The sequence below is a fragment of the Aspergillus welwitschiae genome, assembly GCF_003344945.1.
Source record: "Aspergillus welwitschiae strain CBS 139.54b unplaced genomic scaffold BDQ94scaffold_3, whole genome shotgun sequence".
Classification (NCBI taxonomy): Eukaryota; Fungi; Ascomycota; class Eurotiomycetes; order Eurotiales; family Aspergillaceae; genus Aspergillus; species Aspergillus welwitschiae.
Genome location: NW_020798697.1, coordinates 1,039,640 through 1,064,755, shown reverse-complemented (window position 1 = coordinate 1,064,755; position 25,116 = coordinate 1,039,640). Strand labels below are relative to the sequence as shown.

At 49.4% G+C, this 25,116-nt stretch overlaps 11 protein-coding genes across 11 annotated transcripts; 6 read left to right on the top strand and 5 right to left on the bottom strand.

Annotated features, from left to right (window-relative positions):
• Positions 1 to 683: 683 nt before the first annotated feature.
• On the top strand, positions 684 to 2,345 carry BDQ94DRAFT_135829 (uncharacterized protein). Its single transcript, XM_026764755.1, has one exon. The coding sequence runs from the start codon at positions 689 to 691 to the stop codon at positions 1,811 to 1,813; it is 1,125 nt and encodes a 374-aa protein (XP_026631206.1). The 5' UTR covers positions 684 to 688; the 3' UTR covers positions 1,814 to 2,345.
• BDQ94DRAFT_135828 (uncharacterized protein) lies at positions 1,979 to 2,345 on the top strand. The gene has a single exon (XM_026764754.1). The coding sequence runs from the start codon at positions 2,012 to 2,014 to the stop codon at positions 2,192 to 2,194; it is 183 nt and encodes a 60-aa protein (XP_026631207.1). The 5' UTR covers positions 1,979 to 2,011; the 3' UTR covers positions 2,195 to 2,345.
• BDQ94DRAFT_166386 (uncharacterized protein) lies at positions 2,252 to 5,579 on the bottom strand (the record flags this gene model as incomplete). Its single annotated transcript, XM_026770534.1, has 4 exons — positions 2,252 to 2,263; positions 2,694 to 3,294; positions 3,356 to 5,176; positions 5,224 to 5,579. The coding sequence occupies 4 exons, from the start codon at positions 5,577 to 5,579 to the stop codon at positions 2,252 to 2,254; spliced, it is 2,790 nt and encodes a 929-aa protein (XP_026631205.1).
• Positions 5,580 to 7,030: 1,451 nt separating this feature from the next.
• On the bottom strand, positions 7,031 to 7,501 carry BDQ94DRAFT_166385 (uncharacterized protein; the record flags this gene model as incomplete). Its single annotated transcript, XM_026770533.1, has 1 exon — positions 7,031 to 7,501. One exon carries the CDS (start codon positions 7,499 to 7,501, stop codon positions 7,031 to 7,033), a length of 471 nt encoding a protein of 156 aa, XP_026631204.1.
• Positions 7,502 to 9,517: 2,016 nt separating this feature from the next.
• Positions 9,518 to 10,654, bottom strand: BDQ94DRAFT_166384 (aquaporin; the record flags this gene model as incomplete). Its single annotated transcript, XM_026770532.1, has 3 exons — positions 9,518 to 9,909; positions 9,977 to 10,277; positions 10,328 to 10,654. The coding sequence occupies 3 exons, from the start codon at positions 10,652 to 10,654 to the stop codon at positions 9,518 to 9,520; spliced, it is 1,020 nt and encodes a 339-aa protein (XP_026631203.1).
• Positions 10,655 to 12,132: 1,478 nt separating this feature from the next.
• Positions 12,133 to 13,767, top strand: fhpA (flavohemoprotein). The gene has a single exon (XM_026764753.1). The coding sequence runs from the start codon at positions 12,351 to 12,353 to the stop codon at positions 13,602 to 13,604; it is 1,254 nt and encodes a 417-aa protein (XP_026631202.1). The 5' UTR covers positions 12,133 to 12,350; the 3' UTR covers positions 13,605 to 13,767.
• A 47-nt stretch (positions 13,768 to 13,814) lies between these two features.
• Positions 13,815 to 16,000, bottom strand: BDQ94DRAFT_135793 (S53 family peptidase). The gene is made up of 2 exons (XM_026764752.1): positions 14,762 to 16,000; positions 13,815 to 14,690 (listed from the first exon to the last, which is right to left on the bottom strand). The coding sequence occupies exons 1-2, from the start codon at positions 15,341 to 15,343 to the stop codon at positions 13,941 to 13,943; spliced, it is 1,332 nt and encodes a 443-aa protein (XP_026631201.1). The 5' UTR covers positions 15,344 to 16,000; the 3' UTR covers positions 13,815 to 13,940.
• BDQ94DRAFT_74135 (uncharacterized protein) lies at positions 15,465 to 16,000 on the bottom strand. Its single transcript, XM_026776436.1, has one exon. It carries the CDS (start codon positions 15,916 to 15,918, stop codon positions 15,586 to 15,588), a length of 333 nt encoding a protein of 110 aa, XP_026631200.1. The 5' UTR covers positions 15,919 to 16,000; the 3' UTR covers positions 15,465 to 15,585.
• Positions 16,001 to 17,617: 1,617 nt separating this feature from the next.
• Positions 17,618 to 19,567, top strand: BDQ94DRAFT_156864 (aminoglycoside phosphotransferase family protein; the record flags this gene model as incomplete). Its single annotated transcript, XM_026768671.1, has 4 exons — positions 17,618 to 17,629; positions 17,761 to 18,150; positions 18,208 to 18,589; positions 18,645 to 19,567. The coding sequence occupies 4 exons, from the start codon at positions 17,618 to 17,620 to the stop codon at positions 19,565 to 19,567; spliced, it is 1,707 nt and encodes a 568-aa protein (XP_026631199.1).
• Positions 19,568 to 19,696: 129 nt separating this feature from the next.
• On the top strand, positions 19,697 to 20,285 carry BDQ94DRAFT_74109 (zinc finger MYND domain-containing protein). The gene is made up of 2 exons (XM_026776435.1): positions 19,697 to 19,924; positions 19,993 to 20,285. Exons 1-2 carry the CDS (start codon positions 19,826 to 19,828, stop codon positions 20,206 to 20,208), a joined length of 315 nt encoding a protein of 104 aa, XP_026631198.1. The 5' UTR covers positions 19,697 to 19,825; the 3' UTR covers positions 20,209 to 20,285.
• Positions 20,286 to 21,075: 790 nt separating this feature from the next.
• BDQ94DRAFT_166380 (uncharacterized protein) lies at positions 21,076 to 23,993 on the top strand (the record flags this gene model as incomplete). The annotated part of the gene is made up of 5 exons (XM_026770531.1): positions 21,076 to 21,204; positions 21,330 to 21,631; positions 21,695 to 21,812; positions 23,748 to 23,821; positions 23,909 to 23,993. 5 exons carry the CDS (start codon positions 21,076 to 21,078, stop codon positions 23,991 to 23,993), a joined length of 708 nt encoding a protein of 235 aa, XP_026631197.1.
• Between the last annotated feature and the right edge of the window lie 1,123 nt (positions 23,994 to 25,116).

Here is a 25,116-nt window from a genome sequence, read left to right as displayed (position 1 = left end):
AAAGGTTCCCTTTTAGTCGATCGTGAGTGCAGTGGATTGGATGTGCGGGGACCCGAGCACATACCTTTGCTGCTTGGTTCCTTCTTGTTAGTACCAAGGAGTACCAAGGTCAGGTCCCTGATCCATACTAATAAGGCAAATTGCCCACAAGGTACAAAGCATCCTCTGCAGGTTGAGAGCAAATTTCACCGGCATCTTCGGAAATACGTCCCTCCTGGCGAAACTTAACTTTTGCATGGTCCCAAACGATGGAAGAAACCTCATCTTCCTTGTCGAACGGATCCAATCAGGCCGAATCGCCCCCAAACGGCTGTGGCTGACTAACGCGAGCAGGAAGCATTAGTGTCATCCTCCCACTGCCTCATCCTGGTTTCCCCCCCATTTGTTCCCCATTGCCCTGGCCATGACTCTCTTGATTCTCGCTGGCTGAATAGCCAGTTCGCATATATAGGCTGCGGAATCTTGGCCTGCTTCCAACATGTCATCATCAGCCATGGGTGTTCAGGAAACAGCGCCGAAGAAAAGAACTCGGGTCAGTCACACCAAGGTGCGTACGGGTTGTCGGACCTGTAGGTACGGAGTCACCGTGGATCTTGGATTGTTTGCTTGTGCGTGGGGACACCATCGTTAATGTGGATCATGTAGGATACGCCATAAGAAATGTGACGAGACCCGACCTATCTGTCGCATGTGCAGCAGCACTGGACGGATTTGCGATGGATACCAGCAAACAATCGATAGGAGAACGCGCGCTTCCAGACTCCGGCTCGCTTCAACATCGCCATCATCGACGAGCAGCTCATCTTCAACGGTGAGTGTGCCGTCTCTAGTGTCGGATCTGATCTTACACACCAATGAGATCGACCTCACCCGGCAGGAGCGTTGGTATCTCGACTTCTTCCGCAGGAATACTTCTTTTCAATGTTCTGGTTACTTTGACGATGATTTCTGGCTGCGTCTGGTACACCAAGTCACCGAGGCCGAGCCAGCGGTCAGACACGCTGCCATTGCCCTAAGTGCGCTCCACTGTAACTTTGAGCGAACCAGCACCGGACAGGGGGCCATAGACAGCCGTCTGCCTCTCCAGCAATGTGTCAAAGCAATTTCCTCACTGAGACATCAGCTAGCGGGTGGAGGAGTTCTATCCCGCTCTAACATGCAAATAACCCTCGTCACCTGCGTACTCTTCGTCTCGTTCATGTTCCTGCAGGGTGATACGCACTCTGCCTATTGTCACTTGCGTGGGGGTCTCAAACTCCTCAAAGAATGGAGGACCACAGACATGCCGGGCTATTCCACCACTGGCTCAGTGCTGATGAAAGTATTTGCCCATCTACAACTACAATGGTCGACGTTCGCCGACGAAGTCTTCATTGAAGAGGTAGATAGCAATCGCTTCGACGTTCCCTATATGGAGATCAATGATCTCAGCCTCGAAGAACCGACCGACAGCTTAGAAAAGGCAGGCAGCCTGCTCGTCAGTCTAGGCCGACTCGTCTTGACTCCACGTCCTTCCGGCACCTCCTCACCAGGCTACTGCACCGTCCTAGACAGCAGACGCATGGCCATCCTTAATAAACTCCAGCATTGGACCACCGAACTCGACAACTCAATGACATGCGCCGGAAACACCCTCATCCTCCGCGACAACACCATCCTCACTGTCCTCAAACTCTGGAGCGAGATCATCTACATCATGGCCGCGACAGAAGCGCGCCTTGGCGGCAGCGAAACCCGCTTCGATGCCTTTCACCTCAACTTCGGCCGAGCCGTGGCGCTCGCCAAAATCCTCCTCCTCTCCACACCCGCCTAATCAACCATGCCTAATTTCTCCATCGGAATGGGCATCATCCCCCCTCTTTTCTTCTGTGCCTTTAAATGTCGCGACTGGTACATCCGGCGAGAAGCATTACAATTACTACGCAGCTGCCAGAGACAAGAAGGTCTCTGGACAACACCGGGGGCCGTGCTCGTCCTGGAACGTTTAATTGATATTGAATCTAAAGGCCTCATGCCGGGAGACCTGGTTCCAGAGTCACGCCGTGTTGACTCGATTCATGTGAATATCCTTCCGGATGATCATAAGATTGGGTTATGGTATCGTCGATCGGGCATGGGCGTGGGTTTGGATGGCTATGTGGATGTAGGTTCGGGGATGTGGGAGAAGGCATTACTGGAATACCATATTGGGTGACTACTTACCTGGATAAAGGTTTTAATGGGACTTTGGTCGGGGGCTTATCTTGTACGATTAGATACCATTCTGTTATGGCGTTAGTTTATATATCACTCATATTACCAGTTCAAGAGAATTCAACACATTCAATGGTTGTATATAAGCAGATGTTGCCATTGCTAAGGCAGCCTTCAGCACAGCCATCTTACTATCTCTATTTCATATTAGAGTCATACATGGTACCAACCTCAGCTTGCAACTCCATACTACCGGTAGAAGCACAATCTATACCCTCCTAGTAAACTACTCCCCCGTCCTAAGAATAATCATCAATAAACGTAATAGCATCCAATAATTACAAATCTCTAAATAATTATACACAACAAACCCCTCCCTTCCTACCAACCAACTCTCCCAACTTCCCTTCTCATTAAGAATGAAGTACTAACTAATACCACTGACACCTCACCACCGGATTAAACATACTCACCGACAACGCCCCATAACAATCATGTACCTTATTCTCCCCATAACTCTCACAATCGACCGTCTTCCCAAGATCCGGACAAGTAAACGTCCCCGGCTCATCACTCGTGCCCTTATAAACACAATTCTTCATATCGTGGATCTTGAAATCCAACTCCTTCGTCCCATCCGGATACGGCGGATCCACCACCTTGATGCTGCCACTAGCCTCCAGCTCGCCGGCCTCCGCATCGTTACAGAAGTCAATTGACGAGCCGATGTCCGGCGTGAAGAATGACCAGAAGCTGTACACGTCGGAGAGGTAGGCGATGACCACTTGCGCGGTGGGGGTCGGCGTCGGGGCCGTGTAGATTGTGCTGCTGGATCCGGCACATTTCGTATATGTGAAGGTGGAGAAGTAGCTGAGGGTGGAGGTTGCGCAGACGATCACGTCGCTGTTTAGTTCGGTGACGGTGAAGGGCGGGTCCGAGGTGGTTTTTGTGCTGGTGGTCTTGGTGGTGCTGGTTGTTGTCGGGGTTGGGATGGAGGTGTAGGAGCAGCCGCTGCCTGAGGGGAGTTCCGAGAGCGTGGTGTAGTCGCCGTTGCTTCGCGTGCAGATGCAGACGTTGCCGGCGCCGTTGTCGGGGTCCGCGCTGTGTGGGGTTAGTGGGCTGGTTGGTTGGGATGGGGTTGGGGGCAGGGGGCAGGGCTTACTGGTTGTAGCAGAGGGGCGGGGTGTAGGACGAGGTTGTGGTGACGAGGGTCGTGGCTGTCTGGTTACGCGATGGTGAGGGAGTCACAGTGGAGGTGTGGTGTGTGGTGGTGCCGCTGGCTGTTCCGCTGTGCGTGTGAATGATAATCGTCGTGGTGTCGGTCGACGTGCTGGATTTACTATCGGTGCTGGTCGATGTTGTGTTGGTGGTAGCAATGCTGGATGTGTGGGCTGACGAGGATGCAGACAGCGGTGCCGAAGAAGAGGTCGCGGTGGACTTGGTGGAAGTGGTCTTGTTCGTGGAGGTAGAGTCCGTCGATGTGGACTTTGCGGAAGAAGAAGACGAATCAGTCTTGCTTGCTGCAGCGGATGACGATGCTGCTTTTGAGGAAGACTCAGTGTTAGACTTGGTTTTGGTCTTCGTGGAGGTGGAAGATTCCTTGGTGCTTGTCGAAGTGGGTGAGGCAGACGCGCTCGCCGAGTGACCTCCTGAGCCGGCAGACGAGCTAGAGTCGGAGGTTGTGGTGGACTTGGTCGAGGTTTTGGTCTTCGTGGACTTAGTGGACGTGTCAGAACCCGTGTTGGTAGACGTGGCAGTTTTCGTAGACTTCGAAGACGTATCGCCAGAGGATGTGGTCGTTGTCGTGCCAGTGCTAGTCGCGGTAGAGCCAGTCGCCGTCACTCCCACTGCACTGAGGGAACTTCCTTCGGTCTCGAAAGCGTCAAAGTAAGATGAGAGTGTGGATTCATCCGAAGAATCACTGTCTGAGGAACTGCCCAAAATTGACACTGCCTCATCCGCAGTACTGGAGATGCAGCTTGCAATGCCGATGAGGTCTCCCAGCAGGCCTCCACCGCTGCTGCAACTGTCGAGCACCGATTCGCTATCACCAGAGCTTGAACTTAAAGAACTCGGAGCCCCAAGCACGTCGAGAACGTCATCCGCCACAGGAATGACACGCTTCAGGGGCTTGATGAGATCGGATGCCTTGACGGACTTGGGGTCCTCCTTCCATTTCTTGATCACTGGGTACGTGTCCTTCACGAGCTTATAGAGGTGCTTGATAATGGCGTAGACATCAACCGAAGAAGTTGTTGTGCTGCTGGTGGTTGTAATTGTCGAGTTCGGTGTCGTGGAGGGACCGGACGTGATGCTAGCACTTTGGCTGGTATCAGTGTTCGTTGTGGTGGTGATGGAGTGGGTACTCGGAGTAGGAGAATGGAATGCAGGGCTTGACGAGGCATCCTCTGCGGAGCTGGAGCTGGACTTGGAAGACGTAGGAGTATGAGAGGCAGAGCTTGATGTGGTGTCCTCAGTATGACTATGAGTTGTGTGGGTTTTCGAAGAGCTAGTGTATGGTTTGGATGAAGCCGGCGTCGACGCGGTAGGGGTATGAGAGCGAATAGGCGTCGAAGAGCTCGTGGAAGTCTCGTGCTGGGTCAAAGCCGACGAACTTTCCGGGGTGTCTGATGAAGATGTGGAAGACGTAGACGTGTGAGTGTGGGTATGCTTCGATGTACTGACTGTACGGGATGATGTAGCAGACTCAGATGAAGCATGCTCTGAGGAGCTAAAAGAATGAGTGGAAAGAGTGTGGGTTGAAGAAGTATGAGATGGACTCGTGGGAGTCTCAGTGGAAGCAAAAGGAGTGAACAAGCTGCTAGGTGAGCGAGTGGAAGTCTCCTTGGAGACGACAGAGTGAGAACGACTCGACGAAGTAGTCTGACTTTGAGCAGGAACACCTGCAGAAGAGCTTGACAATGTCGTCGTATGAGAGTGAGGACCCGAAGGAGTGGACGGGCTGGCGGATGTTTCATGGGCACTACTTCAATTAGAATTCATTGGTCTGGTTCTCAGGGGAATACTGACCTCTGGGGTGTATTTACAGGCGCGCTGGAGTACGAGATTGTAGTGACCCCATAAGAGCGCGTGGATGACTTCGATGCTCCATCATGGTCATTAGTCAAGGACCCCTGAGTAGCACCAAGGGAGGCCGTAGCCGATGACGAAGGAGAGTACAAAGGGGTATTCGAGGCTGAAACCGTGGTAGCTGTTGAATCCGACTCCAAAGTCCATGAAGGATGGCTCTCAGAGGAGGCCCTACCCTGAGTGTTTGCAACAGCCGAAGAGCCCGGATGCGACGACTGAGGAAGCCCTAACGATGGTGAGACGATGCTGGCAGCGCAGAGCCCTGCCAGCAGGGTTTTTGCATTAAAGAGTGGCATTGTCCGGAGGACGATAAAGAATGACTGTAACAAGCAAAACAAAGAAAGAATGACAGTTGGCTTACACTTGGCGTCAGAAAGTCCCTTGATGGGAAACAGTCTCTTTAGTATTTCTAACTCCTATCTTTTGGTGGCTGAGCTTCGGTAACAGAGTGTAGAGCATCAGTCTGGCCGCGGCGGTGGCTTTTGGCCCCCAGAGGGCCAAAACCAAGCAATACCTCCATCCTATCCCACCATTACTTCAAGCCATTACTAATCGTAGGATTGTATGCCTACTGCAGGTACGAACCTAGCGGTCGCATGCACGAGTCAGGTTATCCTGCTTAGTAGTGGATGGAAAAGAGTAAAGCCCATCATCGTGAGCGCTTGAACTTGGCTTAATCAAACGCGATCCTCTGGCCCCCAAGACAGCCAAAATGGGGCGAGAACTTCGCCAGAACAAGCGTGAATACAGGCGATCTTTGCACTGCCTGTTTGTTAGCGCTGATAATTTGCCCGATCGCTGCTCGGAATACAGTCTCCTAAATCGACTAACTTCTTAGCTTTTAGTCCAGGCAACCAAGGAGCGTGGAGATGGCACCAACACATGTCCCGCACAATATGGCAAAGGTAATATTTGAAGTGGCTTATATTGAGATGGTCGGAGCTTTCGTAGTATCTGTGCTGAAGTAGGTTTCATGTAGACGGTAAACTAGAAGCCAGTCAGAATGGACATAATCGAAAAGAAAAACCATAACGTAGATGCCCCAGCAAAGAAAATGCCTGAGAAGAGAGAACAACGTTCTAGAAGCACAGGAGTATAAGTTTTTTCTTGAATTGAGAGTCAGAAGCTAGGAACGAAGGCCAGTAAAGCGATCGGATGTCGGATAGGACAGATATGACGCCTAGTAGACAGCTAGACAGAGCAAGACTATTATTGGAATGCCCATTGTATTGCCATTTAATCCAATGGTAAAGCCGTTCCTGGCTGGTGGAGTTGTTGATAATAACATCTTCCCAGATGCCAGGGCCAGGACTCAAGGTTTAATGAAATAACATCAGTCTTCCAGCATCTCGGTTAAATATTGGGATTCGGGCTATCTAAGCATGATTGCGCCAATCAGGGTATTCGGGAGATGGCTTTTCAGTTGGTCTGAATTGGCGAAAGCTTACTACTACTACTTCAAATTCAAGTATTGGTCATACATTTCTTCCCAGATTCTACAAGAGATTCAATAGATGGGGGAGGTTAGTCGTTGAGGTAATATAAAACCAAATAATAATTGTTCCAGAATATCTGTTACATAAAATTATCATAACTATTACACTCTGTGATGATGTTGACTATAAAGCTGAAACTTTTAAAACAAATAACTAGTTACAACAGTTCACTGAGTCATATCATCAGGTTGTTAATCAAAAAGAAATGCCACACACCTGAATGAAAACAACACCGCAACTATTTGACATGGCTAAGTCTCAGCAGACTTGGTAACCTCACGGTAATTAGTCTGAAATTGAAAATATTGATCATCATATTTTTCTCCATTCGCAGTATAATTCCATGGTCCGTAACCAGACTTGTCAGTAAGAACTAGATTGCAAGCTGGAGTAACAAGACGGTACCATCCCGCCAAATAGCCGCTACCCTCTTCAAATGTGAAGCGAGTACTGTCGGCTCCCGTGTTCAGAAATGATATCCCGACAGCGCCACTGATGGAAAATATGCGACCTTTGGTGCCAGACGAGGGAACATAAACACTCTGGATATAAAAGGTACCATCCCCGCGTGGGATAAGCTCGAAAATCTGGTTATCATAATGGGGATCATCACTGTTGAAGTCGGTGAGTTTACTCTCACCAATACCCTTGTTGGCAACAAGTACGTTTCGGCTTTGGTAATTGAGGAGGCGAAAGTAGATTCCGTCTGTGGGAATTGGCATAGTGTTCTTGCCTTTGATAGATTGATGGATAGATGGATGGATGGATAGATGGATGGGTGGAAGAAGGTTAGAAGATGAATGATTAGCTGTAGCTAAGTACAATACCACTAGGATTCATTTGGCATTTATAGCTGGCTGCTTCTTTGTTATGGGAAATTCGAGAACTGCTTGCATCTTGGACCATACATAACTTTGATATTACAACAAGATCAACTCGTCATTGACTACAACCTACTATGCTGGGAACGGATACATGCTAATATTCAATGTATCGCTGGCTACCATGTGATTATATATAGACACCAAGTCTGTTATATAGTAATTCATTTGATCCGTGGGAGTTCTACTTTATTACATCATGTATGTCTGCATTCGTATGGTCTCGTGATCGACCGTACTATATAACTGGTGGCCAGCACGCCATTGACTCATTTCCACGGTAAATACCTTCTGCAGCCTTCCTCGTATCAGTTGCAAATCGTCAAGTTGAACTGAAAACATGAGCAAAGCGTTTTGTATGATCCGCAACCGATGACCCTCAAGAGGTTGCGTCCAATCATCACAAACCGCATCGACCCAGAGGTTCATAAAGTCCTCAGCGGGTGAATCTCTCAGCACACCTCATAATCCGCATATAGGTTGTTTGCAGGTGCCATTTGTATGAAGACAGAATAATATAGGAATGGCAGGTTATCTGTATTTTTTGGGGGTAGTATTGTGCACTGATGATACATCGTCAACAATCTAGCGGAAATTCGGATAGACATATCTTCTTTCTTCTAACTACAAGATACACATTATCCGACATAGCCTATTATGGGCTAATAATAAATGATAACTAACCGGCTCTGGAGGTTCTAGGTTTTATTATCTCTAATAGAAGTACCTCCCATATTTCACACACCTTTGGTGCCAGGCCGAGCAGCGTAGGGCCGCTATTTAAGCAGGACTGCCTGGGAAATCATCCACAATAACTAAACGACTATTGAAAGCTGAGCGAGAACCTGATCCTAAAATCCGTGGAGGTACAGCTTATAGCATTCAATAGATTCAAAGTTAATTTATGAACCATCAATGCTGCTAACCATACCAAAAGGCAGGGGGGGAAGGCGGGTGGTGCCGGTCAGGCTGGGCGGTTCCTGAGGTTATATCACAGACGCCATGGATATACGCACATCAAATGACTTAATCCGACCGATCTGTATTCCAAACCTGGGCTTGGGCCATCTCAGGCCTCACTTTCCCGGGTCTTTCTCTTACGAGAAAGACATATGGTCAAGGGACAGATACTTATGTTGCCCTTTGTAAACCCCGTTAATATAATGCACTGCGAATTCGAGGCGCAGGGACGCGTACACTGCAAAAATGATAAGAAGGGTGTTGATACCTCTAGGGCAAGACATAATGTCACACTTGATTGAATTGGAAGGGTCCATCCTTCCAGCCTTTCATAGCATATTCCCTCAATAAAGGGGATCCAAGATTACTAGTATATTCCACTGGTAGTATTACTGGCGCATATATCATGGATGCCACGATTAACTGCCAAGTGACGGTACTATGTATATTCCCATATTAGAGCATCTTGGCGTCCGAGAAAGTGGTAGAGCCACTGCAAGCCGGCACGTGAGAGCACACCGAGCATGACAATTTCCGCTGGAAAAATGGAGCAAAGCCAAGACTTGTTCCTGGCTCTGTCGTGGAAGTTGCGGAAGCCGGAAGTCGGAGGTTGAGATGGACTGCAGAGCCGCGGAGATAGAAGGCTCCCCGCGGAGATGGTCAAATTGCCTTGAAATGGTACTCCGTACATGAACCACCACGCCACCCGCGCCAACCCTTGAGTATTCGTCCAACGTTCTCATGGAACATGGCCAGAACATCAAGCAAAATAGAAGAAAAGTATTACACCGAGAAATAATTACGTAAAAAGGCCGGTTGCTGTCAACCTTATACACCTTAGCGCCTCGTCAATTTTTCGTTCCACCATCCCCTGTCACACCCGAATGTCTCGAACGTCTACACCTGCTCTGCCCCGTGAGGGATATTAGGAATATTAGGGTCATTCTGCGGCTGAGAGTTGGTCGGGGTGTGGTTCCTCCTGCCGGCTGTTGGGGAATGCGGCTGCTCTACCGTAGTGGCTTCGGAGTTATATGAGGGACGATGCATCGACATGTCCCACGATCCGGGACCTCCCGAGCCCATCTTGGCTTCCCATTCATTGTAGTCCTGACCAGGGTTGACGGTGGTGTACTGGAACATTTTGAGGAAGGTAAAGAAGCCACATGCGAGGAGACTTCCCAGCAACGGACCGACCCAGTAGATCCAGTGGTACCCGGGGAAACTGCGGTTGATGACGTCGGGACCGAGCGATCGCGCCGGGTTGAGTGAGCCGCCAGTATAATAGTCCCCTGGAATGGAGGAAGAGGTAAGTCTCACAATATCTGACAGTAATCGGGTCCAGATACATCTACTCACCAACCATCTCAGTCACAAAGAATACCAGGCCGATGCCTACAGGAGCCAGGAATGTGGATTTATGTTTCACAACAGCCAGCATGATGATAATGAACACCAACTGAGCCGTCAAGAAAACTTCGATGAACAATCCCTGCGAGATTGAGGCACCACCGCCTAAGCGAGTGCCGACATTCAAGTCGCCTGGGAACAAAGCACCCACGACACCGGCAGAGGCAATGCCTGCGATGAGCTGGACTCCGAAAAGAATAACCCCACGGATGGGAGATAATCCGCCAACCAGACACAGGGCCAGAGTGACCTAGCATCACGATCAATCGCAAATTCCGACATTGGAATGGCAGGGCATACCGCGGGGTTAAATAAACCTCCAGTCACTCGATAGAATGCCCACACATTGACCATCAACGAGAACCCAAAGCATAGCGACGAGTATAGCAGGTTTGAGGTGTTTGGAGGAGACCCCGGCGCTGGCTTGGGGGTATTAGACACCTGCGTCCCGGCGAAGGAGAAGAAGAGGAACAGAAAGGTTCCCACGAATTCCCCTACGGCAGCAATGAAATTGTTCCGCGTCGTGTCTGCGAGGTGCAGCATAGGAAGCTGATTATTCGAGGACCTGTACATGGGAGCCGTTTGGCTGTCGGGATTGCGCTTGCGAAACCATTGTTGCGGCCCCATGATGATGTTCGTTACGATTTGTCGAGACAAGGCCAATTGTGAATGGAACTGATTTGCGACAAGAAAAGTGGGCTGGTAGAGCATTAGAGCAGCTTTTATGCGCCGGGGTAGGGCGAGCTGTCAGCTCCGCAATCTCAGCTGGAGCAAACGTCATGACATTCTCTTCCGGCAGGAGGCTTGAAGAGGGTTATCTCGGTTCGCAGATTGGTGAGCCGTCATTCGGAGACGGTTTGGCTCGGACTCGGGAAGAGCAGCCATAAATAATGAGCTAGACGACTTGGTTGTGACCATGGTTGAGCCGGAAAGTGAGGAGCTTTGAGTGTTCTGGACCTTGCTTTGTGGCGTTGAGCAACCAGACAATAGCCGCTATACTTGGAGGAGGAGTATAGTCCGATACGTCTCGTTCGTGAGAAGTCTCATCTGACGACGAATTAGTTAGCATGGGGTCTCTCTTTATAAGTCACAATTTTGTGAAGCTGAATTGAGGTTGCATTACTGCTTGTCGCTTCTGGGGGTCAGACTCGGGAAAAGCCCCACGCGGAATAAATTGACCGCGGATGTACAATTTCGTTGACGTTACATGTTAACAATGAGAATGACCCGATGCTTTGCATAGACCCAGATGTGGAGTGTTCCACCTCGTAGCCAAGACAAGAGCTTAGCAGGAGACTATTGTGGTAGTCTGAGAGAGTACTATGAACTAGTCTACTAGTAACGGTCTAACAGAGTAGGGAGATCAACCATCCAAAACCGGACTAGTGTATGTCTGCCCCGGAGATACCTTGATCCGAGGGAAAGAGGAGGCGCAACTTCCACTCCATCATCGCGTCTTACTCGGTCTCTCGTCTCTCACTGCATGGCCGCAGCATCGTACAATATTCCCTAAAGATGCATCAGATATGACTAACAGCATCTTCGTGACTGGATGAGCGTGAGAACGGCCTCCCCGAGGAGTTCGTGAGCGTTGATGGATCACCCCACGGCCGAGACTCGGTTGCTCTCGGGCTCCCCTAAAACTTCCGGTCGGGCGTCGGGATTTGGTGGGCTGATCAAAGGCCTCAACTAGTAATTTACAGCGAGTCATTTTACTTTAGCTCGCTCGCTATTGTGTCTCTTGTGTGACTGACGGCTCTAGGCATGTCATGATAGCAGAGGAACACCACGACCAGAAGTGTTGTATCAGATGCCACAACAGTGATGGATGTGACGGATATGCAGCTCCCACTGGGGGATCTGCTTTATCTGACAGGAGTGAAAGCCCCCTGAACCAATTGCAATAGACTCGATTATCTTTCCACACCCAAAATGCTCCCAGCCCAATCACGGATCGACGGCCTTAGCATCACCTGGAACCTGATTTGACGCGTTAGTCTGGCACCTTCTGTACTTCCCCAGTTTCTCCGCGGAGATGCTCAAAGGCCGCGCCGTTCAAAATTAGTATACACAAGAAAAAAGTGGAAGCAAGAAAAAACTTCTCCCGCCACGGCATGCCGTCCACCCGACTAACAAAAGTCCTCAAGGACCACCTCCTAATTGCTCACCGGATTATAAATACTAGGATAGACCATCACCATCAGGGTGCTTTTCCCCTTACGTTCCCCAAGATCATTCTTTGACTCTGTTCTCTCTTCATACTCTCAGCTTCATTAATCCTGCCAGATCTATCCGTTCGCGGCAGACATATCCACATCAAACAATGGGTCTCACCCAGGAACAAACTGACATCATCAAGGCCACTGTGCCTGTGATTAAGGAGCATGGCAACGCCGTCACCAGCGTCTTCTACAAGAACATGCTCGCCGCACACCCCGAGCTGAATGCCATCTTCAACTCCTCCAACCAAGTCAACGGCCACCAACCCCGCGCCCTCGCCGGCGCTGTCTTCGCCTACGCCGCCAACATTGACAACCTTGGTGCTCTCGGCCCCGCTGTCGAACTCATCTGCAACAAACATGCCTCCCTCTATATCCAGCCCGAGCACTACAACATCGTCGGCAAGTTCTTGCTCGAGGCCATGGGCGAGGTCCTTGGGGACGCCTTCACCCCCGCCATCAAGGACGCGTGGGCGGCCGCTTACTTCCAACTCGCTGACATCATGATCAACCGCGAAGCTGCCCTGTACAAGGAGGCCGACGGATGGACCGAGTTCCGCGATTTCCGCATTGCCAAGAAGGTTCCTGAATCCTCTGAGATCACCTCCTTCTACCTCGAACCTGTCGATGGCAAGCCCCTGCCCTCTTTCCGTCCCGGACAATACATCTCCATCCAGCTCTTCGTCCCCCAACTCAACCACCCTCAAGCCAGACAATACTCTCTCAGTGACAAGCCTCGCTCCGACTACTACCGGATCTCCGTAAAGAAGGAGGCTGGTCTTGATGCCACCGAACCCGGTGCTGAAGCCCACCCTGGCCTCGTGTCGAACATCCTGCACGATCTCAAGAAGGAGGGCGACATCATTAAGGTGTCACACCCCCAGGGCGACTTCTTCCTGTCCGATGCGGAGAAGCAGAGCTCCAGCCCCATCGTTCTCTTGGCAGCCGGTGTGGGTCTGACCCCGCTCACCTCGATCCTGAACACCGTCCTCGAGACGGAATCTGAGACACAGCGCAAAATCTCCTTCGTTCATGGCGCCCGCACCTCGGCTGCCCGTGCCTTCAAGCCCCAGATCCGCGAGCTCGCCACCAAGGTGCCCAACCTGCAGGCCTTCTTCTTCACCAGCCACCCGGCTGCCGAGGACAAGCAGGGTGAAGACTACGACTTTGCCGGTCGGCTGGACCTCAGCAAGCTGGACGCCAAGAAGGACTTGTTCCTGGACGATGCCACAACGCAGTACTACGTGTGCGGTCCCGAGTCGTTCATGCTGGACGTGAAGAACAAGCTGGCTGCCGAGGGAGTGAGCGCGGACCGCATCAAGATGGAGCTGTTTGGCACTGGTGGTGTGCCCGCTTGATTGCGTCATCAACAAATATAGATTGCATACACTTATCTGCTACCGATACAGATAGAGTAGAGCTTTGCATTATGGGTTACGACTGCACGGGTTAACCTTTGTACATATTTTATAGTTCTTTAATACCCTCCACTCAATTAATCATTTCGTTATACAGTATAAAGACAAGTCATCCACATTCCATTACTCAATATACATAAGTAAACAAATCACACTTATTAAACATTTCTTCCAGGTTACCACTGCCAATGCAGAATTTATTATGTATGAAAATTATCCACACAATTCACCTAATATTCACATCGAAAAGAAAATTCCTTCCCCCCCATCTCACACTTAATTACTACCAGCACCCTCACCCAGCGCCACCCCCTTCAACTTTGCAAAATCCGGCGTACCCAACCCCGACACAGGATCCCACCCGGTCGTGGCATTCCAACTAGCAAACGGCACAACAGGACTACCATTAGGCGTGCCCCCGAACCGATTCCTCCCATCACAACCCACACTCCCGCCATTCACAATATCATTCAACGCACCCTTCTCACTTCCGACACCATAAAGGAACGGATTCAAGAAACCCATCACAGGCAACCCCGCCCTCAGTCTCGCATCATTCAACAACGCGATGACGCCACTGAACGTCGGCGCGGAGCAACTCGTCCCGTCAAACTGGCCAAGCATGCCCTTGTCGTAAACAGCGTAGTTGACGCCCTGCGCGGAGACGTCGGGGAAGGCGCGGCCGGAGGCGTTGAAAAGCCCCGAGAACTTGTTGCCCAGGTGCTTGGTGAGGTAGGTTTGCACTGCGGCGTGTTGGTAGGAGGGGCGGGGCCAGAGGTCGGAGAAGCCGCCGGAGGAGAAGGAGACGGCTTGCTCGGGGGAGGTCTTGGAGGTTGCGCCCACGGAGGTTACCCAGGGGCAGGAGGCGGGGAATTGAGGAGGGAAGTGGGTTCGGTTGGTGCCGTCGTTGGTGAGGCAGGCGGCGCCGACGCCCGAGTCGCCGCTGGAGAAGATTACAGAGACGCCGCGGCTGCCGAGTTGGGCGTAGAGGTTGCAGACGGTGCGGGCGTAGGGGACGGGGATAGTCTGTTGGTGTTGTTAGTTTGGTTGAGAGAGGTGAGGGATTGAAAATGGAATGGGTCAGGTGAGGTGCATACCTGTTCGTCTTCACCGTACGAGGTAGAGATGACTTGTGGGAGGTCGGAGTTGTTAAGCTTGAGGATTCCCTGAAGGAAGTCAAGGTAGGGCTCGTTGCTGTTGTCGTTGGGGTCGGGGGAGCTCAGGTCGGGGACTAGTTCGCCGCGTCCGCCGGTGCTGTACTCGGTGATGGGGACGGGCGCGCTGACGCCCAGGATGTACTGCAGGTCGAGGTTGGCTTCGCCGCTGTCACTCGTTGAAAGCTGATCGTTGAGGCCGCCGTTGAATTGGACGACGCTGAAGTTCTGGCCGATGGCATTGGGAGCCAGGTGCTGCTCGAACCTCTCGAGATCGGCATACCGGGCGTATTCCTCAAGGTAGCTGGCAAAGCCGATCTTGCTGCCGGACTTGGGATCGGCCTGGTAGTCACCGATGTTGTACAGCTGCTTCAGACAGTGCGGTGTGATGATGGAGTCACAGTGGGAGGTGTTCTGGGCCAGGGTGGCTGCGGTGAGGAATGTCTCGTCGGCGTGCTTGGGCTTGCTGCGCATGGTGGCACGGTTGGGCTGGATCTGGCCAAAGCGGGTGGTGGGCTGGATCATGTTGATGTGCGAGACCAGGGCGTCGGGGATGGAGTATTGCAGGGTGCGCAGACGACGAATGTGCTTGGCGTCGCTGACATACCACTTGAAGTCGGCATCCAGCAGGGCATTGGCCTTGTTTACGGTGGTATGGAACTTGACCCAGTCGGCGTCGACCTGGATATTGTGGACACCGGCGGATTCCAGCCAGTCGCGGACTGAGTCGACGGCAGTCTCGCTGGGGGAGCAACATGCGCTTCATCTCATCGTGGGTGCGGAAATGCTTTCCATAGTCGGCGTGTCCGGGGGTGGACATATCCATCACGGCTTGTTCGAAACCGGCGACATCGTTCTGCTGAAGGGCGATTTGCAAGCGAATAATCTCGTTGCCTTGAGGATTGTTGGCGTATCTCCAGCCTGGTAGTATTCGAAGGAATCACGTCAGTATGTGGCTCGAAATGAAGAATTGGGGTCTGTAACTCACCATTGGGGACGCCGGATAGCTTCTCAAAGATCTCCGCGGCTACAGGTGAAGGGAGCAGCGACAACACCGCGAGGGATACGGCTGCTCCCTGGCTAAGGAGAGACGACAGCATGGTGAAAGGCTGCCGAAGAGACCAAGATGAGGGGATTGAAGACGGCAAAGGGAAAGTGAAAGGGACGAGGAGAGATAAGTAGTATTATTTATTTGTTTGTTATGGGGTATTATTCACCGGTAGGACTATCATTACTGCCGCTGCAGGCGATTAAGACTGCGATGTGCATACCATTACTGTATCGGGGGCTGGGAGGGACGCTGATTGGGTCCGCTGCGAGGGTAGCCGAAGCTGGAGGTGACACTAGCGCCATCCTGTCCGGCTGATCGACAGGGATATCCTATCATTCCGCCGTATTATATCTTTGTGTTACCTGCTTTGTTTTTGTCGAACAGCCCAAGATTTCAGTGTACCGCAGGGCGTCCAACAAACCGGTTGTTTGGCTGGCTTGCACCATCCCCGCCAAGATCGTGCCAGGACCGGGCTTCTTATGATTGGCTGGGCGGAAGGCGGGAGAACAAGTCGGGTGCCACTCGAGTGCAACCTCAGGGACCGCCCAGCCTGACCGGCTCCACCCGCCTTCCTTCTCCCTTTCCTGGTTCTTGGCACGGCTAGCAGAATTGATAGTTCTGCTCCTATTTCGTCACTTTGGTAGTTTCTCCCCCGCTTTCTTGATAAGCCACTAGCTAATCGGGCCAATGCCGTAATTTCTGCAACATTGGGCTATCCTGAAGAGGCAGGTCACTGGGGCTGCATGATCAGGCACATGCTCTCTCCATGTTATCGTCAATCTACAATGTAGTATTCTGCTGTCATGGTCTCAGTCAAGGATCAACTTTTCCGATGCTCTCCCCGGCTCTCCGTCGGGTGTAAAATCCTCTTCTTCTTGGTGTGGGGAAGCGAGTCGGAACAGGATGGATAGACTGGCACTGGCGTAGTGAAGTCAAAGATGCCATCATCAGAGCAACATTGGGAGCCAGTATCTATTGTATGCTGGTCACTCCAAATCTTCTCCCATTAGCCCCCATCATCTGTTATTGTCTTCTCCGGAACCCACAATTCTGCCATCAGTCAACTATAAATAGTCCGATCTGCAATGGACCTCAGCTCTCGGCAGCCCACTTTCCCCTTCTCTTGTACCCGAATATGAGCAACCGATAATAATACATAGTTGATAATTCAAGCGTGTGGTAATCTTGACAGCAATGACTTCCGTCCTCTTGCCAGGACCTGGATTTTTCCTCCGACATGCTCCCCGAGACATCAACAAACCTTGTGTTGACAGGAATGTACTCCGCGGCGCCTATCTGTATCTAGAAAAGATCGGCCATAGCCATTGTCCAATGACCATATCTTTTAGCTTGGCCTGCTGCAGGTCGTTGGAATTAATTTGCTTATGATTAAGCTCTCTGTTGTCGGGCTATGAATTTATTTGCATCCATAGTATATATCACTTTCCCTTGTCTCGGAGAGATTCCGTTTTTGTAGCAGACACAAGGCCGATGTGCTTACTCTGTAAATTGGCCTTATGATAATATTAGAAATAGGTACCCAGTATTAGCGAGAGAGTCTCCCCTACTTCGACCAAAACATTTGCAACACCGCGAGGTACTGTAGTTTCGTAATGAGCAGCAGCAGCAGCAGCAGCAAGTCAACTATAGAAAGGGTCGCCTCAAACAGTTCGCGAAATACCCAATATATCCCCAGTACATGTACCGTTTCGGTCGGCTCTTCCATTCCTTCTCCTATGCGAACTGCCATGCAGAGTCACGTGTCTGTATCACCTTCGCGATATCTTCCCGCAAGCCGATTTTGCAGGGAATCTCCATCAAATCTCCATCCCACTTCATGCTGTCCCGATGTAACATACCTGATTGATCTTCTTTCATGATGCTATGCAAGCCCGTGCCGCTGCTACGCGGTCAAAGACGAACGTTGCACCGTCCTACCATTTTAATCCGAGCAAACCTCAGTCAGTCATGCCCCTTTAGTTGGAATGCGACCCATGACTCGTATAACTACACCAGGAGTCGCTTCTTGGTAAATGAAGATCACGAGAGGGCTATACGCCGGGTAAAATTCAATATGAGTGAGCTACTAGAGTGTGCGGCTAAATCGGTTGGCTCTTCGTACGATCAATGCGTTAATATCGAAAGACTCCCGGACGGGATGTTTAATAAAGCCTTTCTTTTCACCATGCAGGATGGTACGCAAGTTGTAGGTAAAGTGCCAAATCCGAATGCTGGACGGCCTTATTATACCACTGCTAGTGAAGTGGCGACGATGGATTTTGTAAGCAAGTTTGATGCCCTGCAGCCCACTAATGAATTGTCTAATGCTCACTTATAGGTGAGGGAAAAGCTAAGCACTCCAGTGCCGAAAGTATTAGCTTGGAGCTCAAAAGCGAATGAGAACCCAGTTGGAGCGGAATACGTTATCATGGAGAAGGTTGGAGGTGTTCAACTTGGTAAAGTTTGGCCACGGATGAATTTTGAACAGAAATTTGAGCTCGTCAAGACACTCTGCGGGTATCAAAAGGCCTGGATGTCAAAGTCCTTCACTCAATATGGAGGTCTCTATTACTCAAATGACTTGCAAAGTAACCGTGGGTGCATCCTCGTTGATGAAGATGGGTCTCAATCTAGAGACGATCGATTTGCTATTGGTCCAACAACAGGAAGACAGTTTCTTGACCATGGTAGAATTGACGTGGACTTCGATCGTGGTCCATGTAAGTCTCTCCTAATTTAGCATGTCAATAATATCTGCTCACACGATCTCTCCAGGGAATAATCTGCTTTCATACAAGTCAGCAATTGGCTTTCGAGAGCTCGCATGTGTACAGGATATGACCCAGCTACCGCGGTCACTTCTAGGGCTTTACGGTCCTGGTACATATCGTCCTTCGCGTCCCAAAAAGGTGGCTGCTATCCAAGACTATCTCCGTCTTGTGCAATTCCTCCTTCCCACTGATGGCTCGATATCTTCTGCATTCTTATGGCATCCTGATCTACATACCGAGAATATCTTCGTCGACCCCGAGAAGCCGTCAGAAGTCTTAGGCATCATAGACTGGCAGTCCAGTGGAGTTTTACCCCTTTTTGATCATGCGCGTCAGCCATATCTTCTTGACTATGATGGTCCTCCGGCAACTGGAATCGACCGACCAAAATTGCCTGAGAACTTTGATCAACTTGATCCTACCGAGAAAGCAGAGGCCAAAAGACTGTATTTGAACATCTCACTTGCAACACTTTATAGAAAACTCACTTTTGCCAAAAACAAAAAATTGTTCGATGCTATGGAGTTTCAGCAGACATCGAGCTTTGACATGATGCTAATCGCTCAGAACCTGCTTATCGACGGGGAAGCTCTATACCGGGCCAGAGTCCTTGAGCTTAAAGAGGAGTGGCCCTATCTCCCAGGCGTACAAGCTTCCGGCATTCCACCATTTCCTTTGCAATATACTACTGACGAGGTCAGTGCCATTCACGAAGATGAGGGTAAGGCATCCGAAAGCATGGCGTTGATGCGGGGCGTGGAAGAGTTTCTGGGTAAAATGTGGCCGGAGAAAGGCATCGTGCCGCCTGAGCGGTATGACGAAGTAAAGGAGATTCTCGGATATGTTAAAACAGACTTGATTGACCAACTTGCACATTCCGAGGTAGACAAAATTGGATGGGAAAAGGCATGGCCATTCGATGACTGACTTGAGGCTCACTTCTGAAATTACCAGTACTATGGAGATGATTGAATTTACAGTCTTCCTTATTCACTGAAAGCAGCCTCCAGTCTTTTGGTCTCTACGTTTCCCCTTTTGTCTCACACCCCTTCATCAAATACACCAACTCAGTGCCGGTGGTTCAAACACTTGACTCCCTCCGAGGTTATCCTGAGTTTCTCTTCGCTGGGCGGATATCCTTGCTTATCAGTACCTTTGATACGTTCTTATGCAGTAATCACCGTCATGGCAGCACCAAAGTTTGTCTGCGCTAACCTGAAGCCTGACTGCACTGACTGCAAAGAAGAGGGGAAATTCGCGTGCAAGGGCTGCCGTCTCGTCAATGTACGTTAAGCCATAAGCATCAAAGCTTTTCAGACAGCCGTGTTATACTAAACATTATGTCTATACAGTACTGCGGTCCAGAATGCCAGAAGGCCCATTGGCCTCAACACAAAATAGACTGCAAGTCATCGCTTAGTAAGGAAACATGGCAGCCAGCTTATATGCTTGAGCGGCAACAGCTTTCATTGCCTTCTGTAATGGCTTCAATGAAATTTGCTGGACCAAATAAGTACCAGTGGGGCAATACCCCTGCCGTTGATGTTCTTCAACTCGAATCAAATTAAGGGAATTGCTATGACGGCGACCTTCGTCTCTTATTTACCGATGTGTTTAATTTGTTTTTTTTATATGAAGGCGATAGTTGACCAAACATTTTGTTGCTTCAGCTTCAGGAGACCTCCGGAATTTTATTCAGACAATTGCTCGGCTTCCGGGGAGCTATGATCGTTCACTTGAGGTTACAATCAACGATAACGACTTTGACGTTGTGGCCCGCAACATTATCATGCTCCTTCTCCTCCAAGGAACGGGAAACGGCGATGCAGTAGTCGATTGTATCATTCATCTTTAGTTCTCGGCTTTTGTACGTGAAGCCGACATGGAGCTGCTTGGACAACGTGTACGTCCTTTGATTGAGAACTTCTGCCGAAAGGTAAAGGATGCCACACCAGGAAGCCTCATACCCAACACGTGGAGATTTGGGCAGCGCTCTTTGAGAGTCATTCTTCTAGACAAGGAACCTTGGTCTCGCATCTTGACTTATTTCGATGTACCGACAGGCTTGACGGTTGAACGCGCGCGAAGCATCCGTACAGCTAATACTTTAGCTGAAGCAAGAAAAGCCTTTCGTGAAAATTATATGTCCGGTTTGCCACCTTCCCACCGCATCGCTTTTCACAAATTTCGGGAAGACGGCCTCCTGCTCCCATTTGGACATCCGCGCTTTGATTTTCGAGTGCCGAACCCATAAGTCGACATAAGACATATATAATACGTCTTGATGCTAACGGTCAGTAGCACACTCTTTCATAGCCAGGATATTTGGCCAGTCAGGGACATTGCAGACCCTAGAGAGGGCTGGGAATGGAAACAAGTTCACGATACGTCAAGCGGGCCTGCAACTGCTGATATTTACGGGAAACTATTCTACCATGTTCGCAGTGTCCTTCAGTCTTTTCTCTGCCGTGTTTTCGGATTTGGATCTTTCGCTCACACTCCATCATCTCGATGCCCTGGAACTCCCGAATCACCTTCCCGTGAATCATTTCGGTCGGTTCGATGTAAGACACATTCCTTGCCTTTCGGTGGAAGTTTGTTCTTGCCCAATATGGGCAATTTCAGTCTACCTAGGCTGAATTTGTTCAGAGATAAGGTTTCGTGGAGGGTGCTAAATAGCTCTGTACAGGCTTCCAACTTTTCGGACCAAGGGTATTTGGGAATCCACAGAACGCTAAACGCGACGGTGCCCTTGCTCCAAACCCCTGTAGATAATCCGCATGCTACCCTTATCACATTCTTTCTCAACGCTGTTGATGAGACCTTAACCGCCCAGGATAAAGCGAAAGAGACGTTCGAGCTTCCTACCAAAAAGCACATCTCCGGATACCTGCCGTCCAAGGAGCAGTCAATTATCACTCAATGTAATAAAATTGGCCAATTGATAACAGTGCAGGCCATGATCAAAGACTTTAGCCACATCTTTGAACGGTAAGTTGGAATCCAATGAAACATGAAAGAAGATGGTTCATACCGCTGACATGTGAGCAATAGTTATATAGTCAAGCACAGGATGCGTGAGGCTGCCAAATCGATGGGGACAGTGATGAAGCAAAGCCATACCATCGTCGAAAAGTGGCCATTTAGAATGAAGCTCCTGCCCGGCCAACCGGTAACACAAGCAGAGTTTGACCAATGCCTGGCTATAGGCGTAACGGGGAAGGAGCGTTACATAGAATGGAAAAGGATACACCATGTCGCAAATTAGTAATACGGCACCTTGGATGGCCTTGGTCCGCGGCAGGGGTCATATTCAAAAATTTGAACGTCAACTGAGTCTTCGATCCGATGGTCGGCGTCACACATCTTCGCGTGTCACAGGGCATGATTAGGGACACTTTCGCGAGGAGTTGTGATGAAGGATGGGGTTGGGAAGCTAAACCATGAAGATTTCTAGTCATATTTCCATCCATGATAATTTTTTACCAATCGTTTGTTTCTTAGGGTACAGGCTTATCAGCCAGCAACACTTAATAGCTAATACAATTGACATACTGCATCTCGTACAAACATTCCTTTAGGTGTAGTTTACTTGCAGTGATACAATCCCATTACCATGCCTATATCACTACACAGGCATGATTTTAATTCAATCTGCAATGCAATGCAATGCAATCTACAAAGGTGAAGCTACTGCCAACCAATGAATATCCCAGTCATAACTTCATTCCCTAGATAGAAGAAGTGAAGATATTACTAGTTATATAAATATCGAGATAATTTCTCTAATCTTTCCTCTCTTCTCCTCATCAACCACTTCCATCTACTCTACTTCATGCCAACTGGCCTATTAATCCATAGGTTTCTGACACCTTTTATATTTATGTGACCTACTAGTAGTCAGAACTAATTGATGATCTATGTTCTCATTGTACATACCAAATCTCAGACCTCAATGAACGTCTGGGAAACGGGAATGTATGATAACAAGTCGGGTTATGGAACAATCGTCTCTGAATCAGATTCAGCAAATCTGATCAACGACACCCAATATAGCAACCTATACCCAAGCCAACAGAGCTAGACCTTTGAAAAGACAAGTGTAGCTACAGAAAATGCAGTCGACTCAGACCAGCTGAGAGCTCTGGGTATATTCTAATGCTAAATGCCTCGTCGGTTCTAAGTACCTCCCGAAACTCATACTGTTCGGTCATATAAATGAATCAACCGTTCTCATTATATAACTCGAATTGCTACAAGGTACCAGCTATGTTTGGTAGATCTGGCTTTCTGCCATCATTGCAAGTCTCAATCTGAATCATGGGAGAATACAGAAGGTGCAGATATCTCCTATAGGAGATATCGGGCAGCACCAGAATACTGCCTGGTGACCTTCTTGTATACATTGCTATCGCTGCATTTATAAAGTAGGCAGAGTGCGCAAATGCGACACTATGGATGTCCGACAATCGTGGAGATAGGACCATTTCCTTAGTCTCGGGTTCCTTTGAGCGGCTTTCTGACCTAATTATCTCGTAATCGCGAGTCAATGGGCACTGTTCAAGAATATGGCCGTACACCAAAAGCCATTTTTGATATGTGCAAGAATCCAGAAATTTGCGAGGCGCTCAATGGGGCCCTTTTTGCTCCGAATACCTCGCAGCGTCAGCATTCAAGCCACTTCTTTGGCAAGACATCATCAGAGATTTTACCGCCCCCGCATGGAGAGAAAGAGTTCTGTGAGTTTTGCATATTCTTGATATTGATAGAAGCTCATAACAACATAGCCTTCGCATAGTCCTCTGTACATTCGTCTTCCTGGCTATGCCTGTTTCCATCTCAAAGGCACTGCCTTATGGACTATCATCATTCGCTATCACGATAGTCTCGAAGCTGCAGGGAATAGCGGGTCCGAGAGACAAAATAGATATCTTGTTATTCCTAGAGCAAGTGGTTGTAGTCTGGTGACTACAAGAGAAATTGAAAGAGAAGATCGACTTGACCCAAGCCACTGTATCAGTTATGTCGTGGCCTTGTGCTGACACTGTAACAGGCTGTCGCTGGCCCTGGTGCTGCACGTTCCTGGGCCAACAACTGACATATACAGACTTACATGACGGTCCGATCCTTCTGTGGCTCCCAAGGCCACGTCCGCTCCCTCCTCCTGTCCCCATACCACGGGTGAGTCGTTCCTGAAAAGGTTCGACGAAAAGCACCCAGCTTCCATTAATGAACGCTGCTCTCGCATCATGCAATCGTATAACACAGGGATCTTGAGCTGAAGGATGATCGCAGGGGTGTCTGGGGTAACCATGAAGTAATCGGACCTGTCGAGGCATGGAGCGTCGTATGATGGTGCAGAGATGTCATCGATAGCGGTCTATCTGTTAGCTATCAGGTTAGTGAACAAAGCGATGAGATATGATAACATCCACCTTACCTCAGGTTTTCGTGAACAGCCAGCTAGAGTTACTGTTACTCTCTGGCTTTTTCTACCCTGTTAGTCACCGCAAGCGCCGCGGAACAAGGCGGTATTTTCCATGCGCTGCAGGATTCCTTTTCGTCATAGCTGAAGAAGATGACAGCCTTCGTTAACGACTTAGATACATCGGTATCAATACACACATTTAACTGGAACTGTCAAGATGTATGTAAAGATAATGGCGAGATTGGAAAGTAGGTGGAGAGTAATAAGATGGTAACCTACCTTACGTTATTCATTCTCCTAAGATGATCCTTACTCATTCAATCCACCGCTTATTGCCCTATAATTCATTATACAACCAGAAAGAAGGTACCATTAGCTACCCGAACAAAATCGCAGACAATACTCTCCCCAGACACCCTCTTTATCGTTATTGCTGAGGGCCAGTCAAATACAGACTACAGTCAACCTCTTACTTCTCTGGATACCATAAAAGTGCATGAGTAATCTGAGGAATCACCATCATAGCAATGATACTATAGAGACTCAGTACTTGGAACTGCAGTTTCTATTTCTTTCCCTTGGGCTCCATGGAGGTCGAACCAGCCACTGCTAAAGAAGATATTGTCATTGTCCTGAACTCATGCTTCTCATCGGGGTCCGACCATTAAGAAATTGAGAAAGCTACTCAGCTACACTGTTAGCGTGCTGCATGAATTCCGAGACTAAAGTCCAGATCCATCCTAAATACCAGCCCATCACATATCGAGGAACTTGTTTCCTGGCCAGAGAAATCGTGATCCGGGATTAATTCTTCTCTGTTGAATGATGGAAGTCAGTCCGTATCTGATCAATATCATCAAATCGATGACATCGCAATGGACCAGTATACTTCGAAGAGAGGCCGAGACTGCCATTGGCATTAATGCACCACTCTGAAAGTATTTTGTGGAAACTTAGTCATGATTATATGCTTTCCCCCTCGTCGGTCGAATCTGGGGAAAGGGCAAAGGGCAAATGCCTCATCTTCTGAGGTATGCTCGATAAGAGT

Coding starts and splice junctions, on each gene's coding strand:
- BDQ94DRAFT_135829 (XM_026764755.1), top strand. CDS start 689: ATGTGCAGCAGCACTGGACGGATTTGCGATGGATACCAGCAAACAATC.
- BDQ94DRAFT_135828 (XM_026764754.1), top strand. CDS start 2,012: ATGCCGGGAGACCTGGTTCCAGAGTCACGCCGTGTTGACTCGATTCAT.
- fhpA (XM_026764753.1), top strand. CDS start 12,351: ATGGGTCTCACCCAGGAACAAACTGACATCATCAAGGCCACTGTGCCT.
- BDQ94DRAFT_135793 (XM_026764752.1), bottom strand. CDS start 15,343: ATGATCCAGCCCACCACCCGCTTTGGCCAGATCCAGCCCAACCGTGCC. Junction 14,691..14,761: donor CGTACGGTGAAGACGAACAG/GTATGCACCTCA, acceptor CAACACCAACAG/ACTATCCCCGTCCCCTACGC.
- BDQ94DRAFT_74135 (XM_026776436.1), bottom strand. CDS start 15,918: ATGCTGTCGTCTCTCCTTAGCCAGGGAGCAGCCGTATCCCTCGCGGTG.
- BDQ94DRAFT_74109 (XM_026776435.1), top strand. CDS start 19,826: ATGGCAGCACCAAAGTTTGTCTGCGCTAACCTGAAGCCTGACTGCACT. Junction 19,925..19,992: donor AGGGCTGCCGTCTCGTCAAT/GTACGTTAAGCC, acceptor ATGTCTATACAG/TACTGCGGTCCAGAATGCCA.